At 31.3% G+C, this 15,575-nt stretch overlaps 1 protein-coding gene across 2 annotated transcripts in view; it reads right to left on the minus strand.

The window, feature by feature from the left end:
* Window positions 1–9,370: 9,370 nt before the first annotated feature.
* Window positions 9,371–15,575, minus strand: part of LOC111058369 (cold shock domain-containing protein E1) — an 84,845-nt gene continuing 78,640 nt past the window's right edge. For both annotated transcript variants that reach the window (XM_039430582.1, XM_039430583.1), the window contains one exon: window positions 9,371–12,763. In XM_039430582.1, the coding sequence (XP_039286516.1) occupies window positions 12,592–12,763 (172 nt within the window). In that variant the 3' untranslated portion in view covers window positions 9,371–12,591. The remainder of the gene's footprint in view (window positions 12,764–15,575) is intronic.

Below are 15,575 nucleotides of genomic sequence, written 5' to 3' on the forward strand. Positions count from 1 at the left end.
ACAGTTCTAACTAGATCTGACTTTGATAAGGAAAAGGCAGATTTGATTACATCCAAAGATAGTTTGAAGAAACAATTGGAAGAACTTAAAAAAACAGTTATAACAATATCAGATTTTAATAAGGAGAAGGCTGAACTAGTGTCATCTGATCTTCTAAAATCAAGTTTGAAGATAATTACTGAAGAAGCAAAGACTAGTATTAATAATCTATTAACTTAAGATTAGTACAAAAAAGAAAAGGTTGGATTTGTTAGTTATGATAATCTTAAGACTGGAATTAGGCTATTAGAAGAGAGTATGATAGATTATGTATACAATAATGCTGAATTCAAGCAATATATTCATGATGCAATGTACCAATACACATATTATCTGATAGGAGAATGTGTAATGGCTTCAAGAACATTTGACTGGGCAGAGCTTGAAGGTTGCGGTTTCACATTAGAAGATAGTGTGGAGGTTTTTTTTCAAAGAATTAGAATGTCTAAACCAGAGATCCAATTCAATAAGGATGATTTTTTAATGCCAGAAGAACATTGATTAAGACACTGATATGATGGTTATATAAAAAAAAACCCATCTGACTAGAATAAAAGGCTGGTTTTGAGCAAAAATGGTAGATTTGGAAGTGGAGGGGGGGGATCGAACTGATGAAAATGGGTGGAGATAGAAGGTTGATGACTTAAAGTGGGCAGAGATAACAGGTCAATGACCCCTGCAGGTCCTCCACCCCTGGTGAGGGGGGGATTTGGCCTTGGCGCTGGTCCTGGGGGCAAGGCCACGCCCCTGTTTGGTTAGGCTGCTCCTGTAATAACCCACTACTGGGCTAATATAAGGGAATTATTGCCAATGAGGATTCTTTGAATATGGGATTGGCAACTTGCTATTGGTCGATTGTAGACATGCTCTACAACTACATGCTCAGTTGACTCGAATCCATCTTGAACTATTTTTCTTCATCGAAAAACTGCCGAAAACGTGAAGATGAGAATAATATCTTTATTTTCTTGATTTTTTGAAACGAACGAATCGATCTTTCCAAATATATTTTGTTGTAAATTATTCACATCAAATAAAATAAAAAAGATTCTGTTCTACAATATTTTAAACCAAATACAATTTTTATCATGATGGGTTTCCAAAATAAGCAACTTTGAATATATAAATTAGACATTTTTTGTGTATGAAAATATAGGTTCAAGTACAATGGAGGATAAATTTCTAATTTTTTGAACGAATTTCACTCATGATACGTGATTTTGAATCGCCTGGAGGTGCCGACAAGAATGAGCTGTAGTACGAGAAGGTCCGATCATTGAGTCAAAAGTTATCAGTGTTCAAAATGTTATTCCTTGAGGTGTCCTTATGCGTGCTTTTCCATTAGAAATACTGAAAATAATTTGATCTAACGACGGGTGAGTCTGATAGAAATGATCTCATAAACATATTGTGCAAAATCTTAATTTGAGAAGAATGACATTAATGCTGGTGGTTAAAGCTAAAAATCAGGTGGTTTCAAAATACAAAGAACATTGTTATCAGGTGTAACTGGAAACCTATATCTGAGATAGAACGGTTACCTGGTCACAGGTTGTAGAGCACATAATCACGCCCAAGAGGGATTTTGATTCATACATTTAAATTGTGAAAATCGGAAGATATCTTTACTTATGAAATTCTTATCTGACTCATTCACTTACTGATTACTATTTCTCATCAAGGGAGAGCACATGTCCTGATACAAAATTCTATGACAGTGACGAGACTATATTTATTTATTATTCCAGTTATATTCAGCAAGCAATTTTTTTGAGTTATGGATCTCAAAAACGATTATAACGATTTTGATTGAATTTGTATTATAAATATTTCGAAAAATAATCGTATCGATTTAATTCCCGTAGCGAAGCACGGGTGCCCTGCTAGTAGTTGATAAAAACGGAATTTCCTTTTCGATTTTTCCGAAAATTTGACTTGTTTTTGAAAAATTGTAAATCAGTACGCAATGAAGATAGAGAGCTCCGAATTATTCCATTTCCACAAAAAATTAGAGGGTTAGCAGAAAAAAAATCAGGAGAAAAGTACCTGGTGACTAGACTATAAAACATTATTGTGTTGTAGATAGAAGATGTATGACAATTCTAGAGGCCAATCTAATTCATTCATTTTCAGTTCTAATTAATTCTATTGTGCTTATTTAGTTCAGGAAGTGGATTCACAAAATTTAATCTTTATATCGTAGTGGTGCCTCTCATTCATAATTTTCATGATGAAAAAACACTAACAATCTTTTATTATTGGAAATAATTGTTTCAGTTGCCTCAACTGTCAATCTTAATATTTCAAATTCAATTAAAAATATGAGATCGCTGTTCATCAACAATTAGACAATTTGTTTTCAAATGGTGACAGTTGCGGAGACTAGAATCAACTGGTCTGAGTGTCACAGTTTGGAAACACATGCTCTCGACTAGAGTCGAGTCTCTTCTCGACCTGAGTCGCGTGTGAGTTGAGCCTCAATGCTAATAAGCATATGATTATAAGCAATATAAGCATCAAAAATGGTGCATGATTCCTTAATGCTTAATAGTCAATGCTACCTAACATAAAAAATTGCATTATTGGCTATGAGCAATTAATTATGCTATGAGCATCTATAGATCTGCACTCTGTCTGATAATCACAAGAATTTTATTCGTCAATATTGGCCACAATAATTCACCACGCAAATTAAAGGGGTGAAGTAAAATATAAAAGGCACTCACCCCACTGCTATCACTTCCACCGTAATTCCAAAACACTGGACACTCACGTCTCTCATGATGCTGGAAAACTAACTAACTCAACTTTTTGCAATATGAGTTTTGATCCGCTCGGTAAGTCGGTTGTTTAAAGACTGGAGGTTTTCCGTCCGGAAAACTTCCCCCTCTCCACGTCAGTTCTCACGATATTCGGCAGCGGGTTCTTGCTGGGTCTGCAATATTCCTCTGTATGGGACTTGTGGCAGTTGATAGAGCTTATCAATGACCATTTTAGTTATAAGTTTGATCAAATTAGTTAAAGCCGTTTTTAAGAAAATCGCAAAAACCCCAGTTTTTGACATCATTTTCACCATTTTAAATTGCATTTGATCGAAATTGTTCGTGTCGGATCCTTATAGTGTAAGGACTTGAAGTTCCAAATTTCAAGTCATCCCGTTAATTGGGAGATGAGATATCGTATATCATACAAACACTCATATACACACACACACATACAGACTAATACCCAAAAACCCCTTTTTTGGACTCAGGGGACCTTAAAACGTATAAGAAATTTAGAAATTGGGGTAATTTAATTTTTCGGAAAGCAATACTTTCCTTACCTATAATGGTAAAAGGGGAAGGAAACTATAAAACACATGAAGAATCCTTCAGATGAGCTTATACTTGATTCTGTTATTCGAAACAGCTGGAGAACTATTGAGATAGGCCTACTATAATGCAACTATGTACTTTGTCGTTTGATTCTTTACAGTCATAAATATTGGATTCTGTAATGCATTATGGAAGTTTGGCTTTTGGTTTCATAATCATAATGCAAAATACACTTATCCTAGATAGAAATATGTGAATTTTTTGATGATTTTTAGTCATTTAACCATGGCGACCAAAAAATGTTTTGGTTAGAAATATTATTTTATCCTCTACAGTCTACAAGATGGCAGAACTAACTCAATTTTGCCAATATTGTTGCTTGGCTCGATTTTGTGCATAGGCCTGGCTGTCCAAATATTCATGAATGTATGATTTTGGGGCGATAACCCAGTTATCTTTCCCAAATATTGCATTTGCTTGTCTTCTCAAATGAATAAACGTTGGTGTTCTCATCTTAAGGGCCCAACACACCTACAGATTTGGCTCGCGGATTTGGCTCGCTACACACTAAAAGTAGTGTGTACTGTGTAGTAAGCAACGCGAGCCCGGCCTGCCGTACTTTTCAAGGCTATCCTCTCCACCAAAATCTAAATCGTCCAATAATGGAGATAGAGGAATTTTGATTTCAGATTTGAATTCAGCTACCCCAAATTCTTTAAGACGTAAGTCCCATTTTCGAAAATACCCGAAAACAAGGGAGTTATGGCTGTTTTTAATATAACTTTCTATTATCATAGTAAAAACGTACTAGGTTAATAAGATAATTTTTTGCTCACAAAGGGAAAGGTTTTTAGAAGTGTTTGAACACTTAAAAGTTTAGGTCTAAACATGAACATTTTAAAAACTTTTTTACAATTTTAAACTTTGAAAAGATGAATCCAAATATGAAATCAGAAAATCAAAAATCAACTATGAATATGGATTCAACTCTGACCATTTTCACTTCCATTTCCTCCTTATTGTTATCTTATCTGTCTCTCTACACACACACTCTCTCTCTCTAGGATTTTTTTAATATTCTTTACGAAGAATGGACATTGATATGTCCAAAGCTCCGCCAATTTATGTAGATGCATAACAATATAATTATTATCTATAGTTATTATATTACAAATTGCTTTTTCATATCATATAGATTTCAATAATTATTTTCTTAGTCTATATTATGTAAATTCATCTATAATTTTGCTGTATTGTGCTATTGTATATAAGTGTATAAGCCAGTATATATTGTAATCTACATAAAGTACTCAATCAATCAATCTCTCTCTCTCTCTCTGACGGATGTGAATTCATTAAGCTTTTTGAGGTCCGCTGAAGTGCAGTTTCATTAACAGATCTTTCAACGCCACTTAAAAGTAATTGTGCTTCATTTGTAGTTTCTTTTTATATATGTTTTACTTTTATTCTTCATCTCTTCTCTCTGCCCCCTTATTTTCTCTATTCTCTCTTCCTCCTGGATAGAGCTTTCTGCTATCTTTTAATTATAACAATTAATCTGTCATTTTCCAATTATCTACTAATTTCTCTTTTTCTTAATTGCATTAATACCATTTTGTTCATGTTACTATCGTTTATTTTGTTCAATTATCTGGATGTATATTTTGTAATGATGTTTTTGTGCAATGGGTCTGTCGAGACCTAGCACACCATCAATAAAATCAATCAATCTCTCTCTCTCATACAGCCACACACCAACTCTTAATTCACTCAGCGTGGTAGTAGATAGAGAATTGAACCCTCTATACTTGAAATATTGTAAAGCCTCAACCAGCTCCCAATAGGCTAAGTACGGTATAGAACTCTTTACATCTTATGTAAGATAGTATTTAAAATACTATGACAATTCATTGATCGAAAAAGGTTGTCATACTCAATATTAACCTGTTAAAAATAGAGACAAAAAAATTGTGATTCAATTTCAGCTTTCTCAATAAAATTTCCCACAAGTAGACAAAAATAATATGAAAAAAATTTCATTTTATTGAAAAAAAAATTGAAATATGTTTATTCTACAGCTAATAATTTTTTTTGGAAAACACTGGTATTATATTATTTTACAGTACTAGTACTTTCTTGCTATAAGTTCAACAACTAAATTCTTCATTAATAAGAAGTGCTCACAGTTTTCATTTTCGACTATTTTAGACTCCCGCGAACCATTTTACTAATTCGAGGGCGCTGAATCCGAATCTGAAATCAAAATTTTGCTATCTCGATTTTTAGGCGATTCCGATTTTGGTAACTACACACGCCCGGCTCGGCCTAGATCGGCTCGCAATTAAATCGCCTACATACTCACGGATTTCTCCCGAGCCGAGCCAAATCCGTAGGTGTGTAGGGCCCTTTAGAACTTCTTTCTATCATTATGTGAGGCAATTACATTATTTTTTGCTTGCCATTACAATATCATATAAAATACAATTTTTCTATCCATGAGCTTTATGATATCTCTTATTTAGCCCCCTTCCTCCTATCAAAACTCAATCTTTTGATATTGAAACAGTAGAGAAGGATGTCGTTGGTTTCTTTATACCCTTCTCTCTTTACAAGCAGTCATTTTCGTTTCTAATCTAGGCCTATATAATGCAAATTTGAGAAAGGATAAATAAGTCACAAATATCAAGTCTTTCCATAATTGTTTTATTGAATGCAATATTATAGTCTTGTGGTTTATGTAGTTATATTGAGAACAAAATATAATTAGATTGTGTTGCTTGACTTACAATGGAACACAAAAAATTTCAACAGTACATAGTGTATAATATATTATCGTTCATTACAGTATATAGAACTTTCAAATTATAAGAGTATGCTTGAAGTTTCAATAATGACACTACAAGGATAGAATTTATTTTCAGTTTCAATAACCAACTTCATTGAACAGTGCCTACAATATACTTTTTCACCAGTTACAATACATAGAACATAAAAAAGAATTCAATGATATCATTCAATCACTAGCATAATTAGTCACAATTCCATTGGGTCTCGTTTCAGTCATTATACACTAGATATTATTACAGTATTATCTACTTAGAATCAATTTTATTGTACCACTAAACAGAAAATGAAATATAAGGAAATCTTCTATGAAGCACTAATACTAACTAATAAAACTGTGATCCCAAAAACAATTATTGCTAGTTATGTTAAACTGTATTTTATTTGACATAGTAGGAGATAATCAATGGAGTGAGTATTTAGAAAATCACAGCTTAATAAAGACTACTAGAAGCACAGTATTCCTGGTAATAGATAGTTAGATAAATTATAAGTCACATAGATATTGTATTCAAACAATCTATAGAAGTTTTATTGATAAATGATTGTAATAGTAATACATTACAGTAAATTATGTTCCACAACACTCGCAAGCATGCAAATATTTGTATTTTGTTATTTTCAGAGTGGTCATGGAAAGAAAACAACCGAAGTTAATTTGTACAAGAACTCAGAAATTCATTCTAACTATCACTAATGAATACAACCTTTTACAGGAAATCACTGGTCAGCTATTCTCAATAGTGATATTACATTAGTAAATAGCCTTTGCAAATAAGTGAGGATTTGATGCAGACGAATTCCTCTATTAGATAAGAGAATTTTGTTGATAAGCAGAAATGCCCATATTTATAACATTCTTATTACACAATTATTTTTGTTGCTTTCCATTACTAAAAAACATAGCTGGCCCTTCTTCACAATGTCTAAATACTCTACTAATATTATAAACACACAACAGGACGACCGAAGAGCAAACACAAAATCATATCAAACAACTACAAAGTCATCAAAAACTCACTCAACTATTACGACGACTGTCGGACACATGAAACATTTCCAAAAATGTATAATTTTGAACATTCTACAAATGATTGTAAGTTGGAAATTCATTACTTGAGACACAGAAACTTATATGCTACCATTCAACATTTATGAAAGGCCACAAAATATTGATTATTTCCAATACAAAGTACACAGATAACATTTCAATAAATATTATATCACAGTAATAAGGCGGATAATAAAGAAAGTTTCATTTAATTCGAATCTATTAAAAATTATTAAAAACGACGGCCCTCAAATAAAATGTTTATCTTTTGAAAAACATTTTGAAGGATTTAGGCAAAACTTAAAGTTATTTTATTGCTTGTGTAATGCTATTGGTCCCATAAAATTCCAACATTTAAAAAACTCGGAAAAAGAGGAAGAACAATATTATATTTTTAGCAAGATTGAATTGAATTAGAACTTTTTAATCGAATTTCTAAACTAACACCCAATAAACATTAGCGGTTTTATAAACGCTCCAATATTATAGCTAAAATTTGTAAATCGTAAATCTTTTACTCAATAGTTCTTTTCAAGAACAGAATTAACGAATGATTCTGACACAACATTCAGCTTTGAAAAAACATAACATTCAGTTGGCTGTTCTATGAGCAACAACAGATAGACTGACCGGAGCATCATTATGCTCACCTAATTACAGTCTAACACCAACTTTTTTTTGCTCAATCTAATAGAATTAGGACAAAATATCTCAAGTTTCTAGCTTCAAACAATTATTAGTTATTAAAATCTGCAGAATGTCATCAAAATGTGTTACTGTTGTTTGCTGTATTTAATAGGGGTTTAAATTTTTCCCCGTTCTAGCAGTTTTAATTTTTAAGTTGATAATTGTTCATTGACAGGGTTAACGATGGTTATTTTGAGTAATGCACGCTTTATTTTAACAATCATATCTTCATCGCTTGTATTGGAAGGATGTGGACCATCAACTACAAAAAACTCAAGTGACTGGTGGTATAAACAAAAAATATTATCCACCTCTTATACTGTTTGGTAAATGATACAGATGAGAAATGAATGAAAAACAGTAATGACATAATATTTTGAATTGAAAATCCTCATGTTATATATATATATAATATATATATATATATAATATATATATATATAAGAATCAGCCATTATTTATAATATAGAATTAGCATTACATACTTAAAACCAATGATGACATTAAATCTAAGAAGGCATAAATGTAATCAATCACAAGGCAGTATAGTTTTTCAGTAAGTAGTATCATAACAGCACTTTCATACAGCAGAAAACATAAAGTAAGTTCATGTTTATAGCAAGAAAGATCACACACACATTGATATCAACCATCTTTTTGTACACAAACACTACTATTCAACAACCTAGGTATTTTCGTTGTATCAAAAAATTGCTATTGTTTTCATTACCAGTGTTGCAACTCATACAAGTGTTTGCATTCCTCCAGAAGTAGAGTATTTACATGCATTGTTAAGTGGATGAAAAGATAGTCATAAAATAATGAAATTGAATAAATCATAGCAAGGACACCAATACTAGTTATGTGAATATTTATGATTGGATTGATAATATTATAGTTATTTACAAATTATTATCATGATAATAATAACTTATTATTGATAATACCCAAGTAGCGAGTACTGTCTCAAATAACAAAGGGTAGAATTATAATTTTAGTTTGAAATACAGTAAACTGAGTAATATTATCAAACTGCTTCTCTTCAATTTTCATTGTGAGAAATTAGCATAACTGAACAATGATTATTTTAACAATAGTGAAAAAAATAATTTGAAACGTATAATTATTCTGAAGAGTTATTTGATATGTTTAATAAAAGTATTTAGAACGGGATTTTCAAGTGAAAATGCTTCTTGTGAGCTTAGCTTATTATTTTCTCCGACGGATGGTTGACCCGGCAACTGACATTCAAATAAATTACACTTGTCTACTGTCTACTTTTTAATACGCAATTAAAATGCAAACCGTATTTGCAGAGCTTTATTCAAGAAAAATAAAAACTATTAAAAAATAAAACTTTGAGAAACAAAATTAAAATAAACTGTGATAAATAATATACATATATATATATTCCTTTTCGCCGTCTCGCTAAAATAGTATCTATTTACACTAACATAGAAATTAGTTACACAATTTATTATTCATGGTGCATTATGGGTATATATTTTTTTAATACAAACTGGATGTGATTTATATTGTAGGCACTGGCGAATACAAATACTACAGTCTACCATTATGCACTAATATCATTCTTCAAACGTAATGAACTAAAATTAATGCTGAGTTCCACCAATCAAGATCATTTCCATTACACAGTCATTACGCATATAATCAATCGTATAGTAACATATTCATTCGACCAAATTTAATGAATGATTTGATTCCCTATTAGAGCCCTTTTAATGCAATTAAATAATTGATAACTATGAAAGAACTTATATCTATAAATATTACTATGTAATGGAGCATAGTTATGATTCAGGGTCAAGATTGATACAACTATAATAAATTTCTCATGAAAAAAGCTCTTGATTTCAGCTTGATACGAGTCAAATAAAATATCGATTGGCAAGTAGAACTAATGATAGTTTTATTTAATGATGTAGAATATGATTATGAATTAATAATTTGCTTCGATTGTAATCACTTTTATTCGCGTCAATATATTGTAAAATATTGAGCTTTACAATTGAAATTAATTTAATCATCATGAAAATAATTGTGTTACAATATTAAATAGTCGATACGACTAGTGAGTTGGAAAGTTTATCAATCCATCATGACTCGACTCAACAAATAATGTTACAAAAACCATTTGCCGCTCTTATATCCGCCCTATTATAATAATTATATTAGAAGCTATATTGTAAATTTGGAGCTGCTACTACTGTATATTATTTCAACAATAAATAAGATTAATATATTTCATGTGCTTAGAGAAATTAACAGCTTCGGACTTAGACTAACCATACAGTTGCAAGGCAATAATTATTAATAGTTTGAATCTTAGATGGATCAATTCCAATTCCTAAGTTACGATGATTTCGATATCATTACAAGAGTTTAATTGTAATTTTAATTACAACATTGTTATTGTAATTGCATTTCAAATAGTTGCGTCCAAGATCCACTCAGTAATTTGACTAGATCAAGTAAGCTTGTCAAGAAGCAGTTTACAAAACTACAACACTTTTTTGAAGCATTGCGTCACTTTATTATAAGTTCAACTATAATTACAATTTAATCAGGACTAGCTTTTTAAAAATTGAATTATAATATACTTATAACATAATATTGGTGTTATAATAATTTAAAATATAATATTCAAGTTGAATACAATTGATTACAAGATTAATGATGAATCATCTATGTTCCAGGCTTTCGGAAATAAAACGTTTCTGAATAATTTCCTATGATAGAGTATTTAATAAGTCTCACAATTCATCAATCACAATAAGAATCTAAACACTCTTACTTTTCGAGTAATCACAAAAAATATGTCATTTTTCAATATTTAGAACAAATTGCTTTCAAGTTACACAATAACAACGGGGATTACTATTATATTAAAAATGTTGAAAAAAGAATTATAGATCTATTATCCTCATTCATTAAAAATTATTCCTGTTCACAAAATAATATCAATATATAAAATAACTTCTACACTTATACAGTAATGCCGTTTGATATTCATTAAGAATAAGAAATGAGGGAATCGCTTAAACATTAGTCAACTATTTAAAAGAGATAAGTTTGAAATTGAACAGTTTTATCCAATGACATTACAATATCTAATGAGTATTTCTATGATCACAACTAGCATCAAGTAAAAAATGAATGACGTCGAGAAATTTAGATACTATTCGGCATTTCATAATTTCAAAATATTTAAATTGGAAAGATCAAATCTCAGTAAAAACTAGAAGGAATTATGTTCAATTGTTAATTAAGGGTTGAATAAGTAATTAATCACTTTAAGACTAGTCGTAGTTATTGAAATTCTGAATTCAGTCATGGACTGTAAACTAAAAGAAGAAAACATAATCTACCCTAAACTACTATTTAAACATACACTATTACCAAAAATAAATTGAATCGTTGGAAGATACAGTAAATGTGTTATTCTATTGATTACATCTAAAAACTATTCAGGTGAAAATTGAAACATAAATTTGGATGCAACAAAATCAATAGACGAAGTATTGTTTAATGCAATAAAGCTGCTAAGAAAGTAATGGGGAGAAACCAATAATGAATCAACTGAAATGGTGTACGTACAACATTGATCGAGTTTTCAAAAATCAAGCGGTTCACAAGGAATGTAATTTGAATTTTTTTTCTATCGAATGCGATATTTTGTACAAGAATTATTGAAAAATATCATATGATTAAAACTATCCAATAGCAACTTTGTAGCATAACTTACATATACAATAAAAATAGTTACCTACAAAACAATGGGAAGAAAATAAATTTTAGATAAAAATATGTTGCCTTTCAAATGAGGTGTTACAATGTGATTTCTTAAAATAATTACTATTAAATGATAAAATAGTAAGGAATACTGTTAAAAATTCAACAATCTTTGTAGTCAAGGCATATTTCACTATGCATGATCATTCCTGTTGACTAGAGCAGATATTTTAATACTACTTTAATGTTTTTGTTCAATTCAAACCAACATAATGCCAAGTTATAGGAATCCATTCATAGTATTACAGTTATAAGAGTATTACTTGCTTAACCTTTTGCAGAAATCATATTATCATGAACCATTTGAATACTTAAAATAGGCTAGAAGATGATTAGGCTAGTACAAATTATTTCAGCAGCTCAATAGCTGAGAGGTTTCTATAGAAAGAAATATACGTGAATTTTATTGAAGGGAATAGGTCATTTGAGATATATCAAATTTGAGAAATTCTTCGGCTAATGGCGAATAATAATGAGATGATATTTAAAGTATACATTGGATAGACAGTCCCAAGTCTATCGAATGAAAGTTAGGAGTTAAGATAATTATTTTCAACTTTGTTCAATGATTGACATATTAGGCATTTTCTACAAGCAGAAAAATGAAAATAAAAACCTTGAGGACCAAGTTTACTTTGACTTATTACCAATCCCAATTGGAGTTTTTTGAGAAAGAAAGACTGATGAAAAAGAGGGAAAAATTTTGGAGAAAAAGAGATTGTATCAAGATGAAGCTAGAGTGGTTTGGTTAAGTTTACAAGCAGGATAGGATACTGATGATGTGATGAGGAGGTACTTGTAATAATCTTCTGGCCCATTTCAGTCGGCTTAGAATAGGAATCATTCGAGGAGTAGCCCTGCGATGCGAGGCATCCTGACGTCGGCGGCAAAGCCCTTGGTGCCATCCGGGCCACGCGGCTGCCTCGTCACTGTCAGCTTTGGCCCACCGTCCTCCAGAGATATAGTGCGCAGCCGACTCACCAGCCGTTCCGGTCTCTGCTCCTTCTCCGCACTGCAAACCAATGCTATCGTTAGCTCAGTCATTGCTCTTGTTTCTCGCCCCAATTGAGATAAAAATGATTCAATACGGAATAAATTCAGGTCTTTCACGCACAGACTTCTGTCAAAAAGCCACGAGATAGCACAATTAATTTATTATAAACCTGCACACGTAGGAAGGCTAACATTTGTTTTGGCGCAAACCTCATGAAACGGACACAATACACCTTAATCTGACCTGAAAAGTGAGAATGACCAAGCTAAGTAATGTATGTACGCTGACGAAGTTTCATTGCTGGTGAATGGCATTAATCAAGACTCCCTCATCTCAAATTTGCATCAGGAATTGGAAAATTCTAACTCCTGGTGCAAAGCAAATGGCCTATTACTAAATACTGAGAAAAACAACCGCTGGGAATTTTCTACTATCCTCACGGAATATGAGACCATTGAGAGATACTCAACTCAACTGAATGCCACGAATTCCAATATCTCATTCAACTCGGATACAAGATTCCTTGATGTTATCATAGACGAATCCTTAACATGGAACACACAAGCCGAGCAACTTTTGAAAAAAGCTCAGTTTTGAATCGTATGCAATAAATGTCCAAAAAGATATATGGAATCTGGGTCCCTTACTGGACGTCTACAGAGGCTACTTTGAAAGTTTAGTAAAATACGTGATTGTATTTTGGGGTGCATCGTTTCAATTAGATAAAATATTTAAAGCCAAAAAAATATAATTTGGCGAATTTTTAATTTGAGAAGGAGGCACCCATGTAGAGACATCTTCCAGAATAACAGAATTCGCACCGTTCCCTCAATTTACATTTACTCAATACTAACTTTAGCATTCAGAAACCTCAATATACTGAATAAAAGGAATGAAACAGCAAGAGAAACAAGAGCACATAAGAACTTATATTACCCAATGCATAGGACAACTAAATTTGAAAAAGGAGCACTATATAGAGCAGTTAAATTCTTCAACAAACTTCCAAACGAAACTAATTTTAAATTCCAAATTTCAATTCAAGAAGAATATCTCAAAGTATTTGACAAATAAATCATATTATTCGGTTCGCGAGTTTTTAGATGAATGATTTTTGATTATTATATATTTTTGACCGCTTTCCTCCCTCGGATCCAACCTATCTAGACACTAGGTACTAAGTTAGATCCAAATTGATTGGATTCAAAAACTTGTAGCCTTATAATAGTTACTAAACTTATTCAGTGTCTTATTATGTATTTTATGAATTTGTTATTTATATAATTGAATATACAGAGTGTTTCAGAAGTAGTGTCGAACATTTTAGGGTATTGTTCCTGGATGATAGAAGACTACAAAAATGTCGTATTTCAAAGTGTCCAAACCTCAGCGAATATAATCCTTACAGCTACCATTTTGTTTTTTCACTTAGGAATTTTTATCTCAAAAACGAAATGTTGTATTGATCTGAAATTGGGCATGAATATTTATGTTATAAAGACTCAACTTTTAAAATATAAAATAAAAATTTCTATGTGAATTTTCAAAATGGCGGCCATTTAAAATTTTTGTTGGCAAATTTCACGAAAACCCTTCACTTTGCTGAAAATTTACAAGAGACAAAAAAGTTAGAAAATTTTACCAATATTTCAAGAATACCTTATTTATTCAGATTGGTCAAAGAATAACAGATTAATTAATTATTTTCGTATTGCATGCATGACCACTTTCACCATTTAAACATCAATATTAAACTTTCTATTCCAGAAAATTGTATTTAAGATGAAGCTTTGAAACTCGGTATGGCTCCATATGGCCATACAGTTGATTTTACAATGTTTTTCAGATGATCTTGTGAAAAGTAGTCATGCATGCAGTACGAAAAGAATTCATTTCTCTGTTATTCTTTGACCAATCAAAATAAATAAGGTATCCTTGTAATCTTGATGAAATTTGCTAACTTTTTGTCTTTTGAAAAGTTTCTGTAAAGTGAATGGTTTTCGTGAAATGTGCCAACAAAAATCTAAAATTCCCGCCATTTTGAAAATTAACATCGAAAATTTTCTATTTCATTTTTTAAAGTTGAGTCTCTATAGAATAAATATTCATGTCCAATTTCAGATCAATACAACATTTTTTTCTTGAGATAAGAATTTTCAAGTAAAAAAACAAAATGGCAGCTATAAGGATAACCGCTGAGTTTTGGACACTTCAAATACATTTGTCGTTTCCTATCATCCAGGAACAATACACTGAAATGTTCGACACTATTTCTGAAACACCCTGTATGTTGAAATGTATATGCTGACAATGCAGAAATTCTTTACAACATGTTGTAATTAATTGACCGAAGCGAAGCTGAGGTCTTTGTTTCGACTCGATCGGCTTTTGTCTGTTTGTTTGTTTGTACCGCAGTTACAGTCGCAGTTATTGTGCGATTTGGATGAAATTCGGTATGCAAGTTCTTTGATACAAGGCGCAGAAACGTATGTGTAACGATTTTTGATAAGACCTCTGGTTTTTTGTAATTAAAAGAAACCGTAGAAAAAAATTTGTATGTTAAGGTATAAAGGTTAATTTTGTTTTTCTTTTTGTGTAGTTGAGAAGTTGATATTGTGGTAATCATTCATATTGAATGAAAAAGACTAAGAAATTGTCAAAAAACCACATAATTATTGATACTTAGAAAGACCGGTATCGGTGATTACACCATTGTCAATCTCTGATAAAGACCGAAACCGGTCTTTCTAAGTATCAATGAATCTGTGTTTTTTTGCTAATTTTTTAGTCTTTTTCATTTAAAAAGTAAAATTTGTATGTATTTGATATG

Source organism: Nilaparvata lugens, chromosome 6, assembly GCF_014356525.2.
Source record: "Nilaparvata lugens isolate BPH chromosome 6, ASM1435652v1, whole genome shotgun sequence".
NCBI classification, from domain to species: Eukaryota; Metazoa; Arthropoda; class Insecta; order Hemiptera; family Delphacidae; genus Nilaparvata; species Nilaparvata lugens.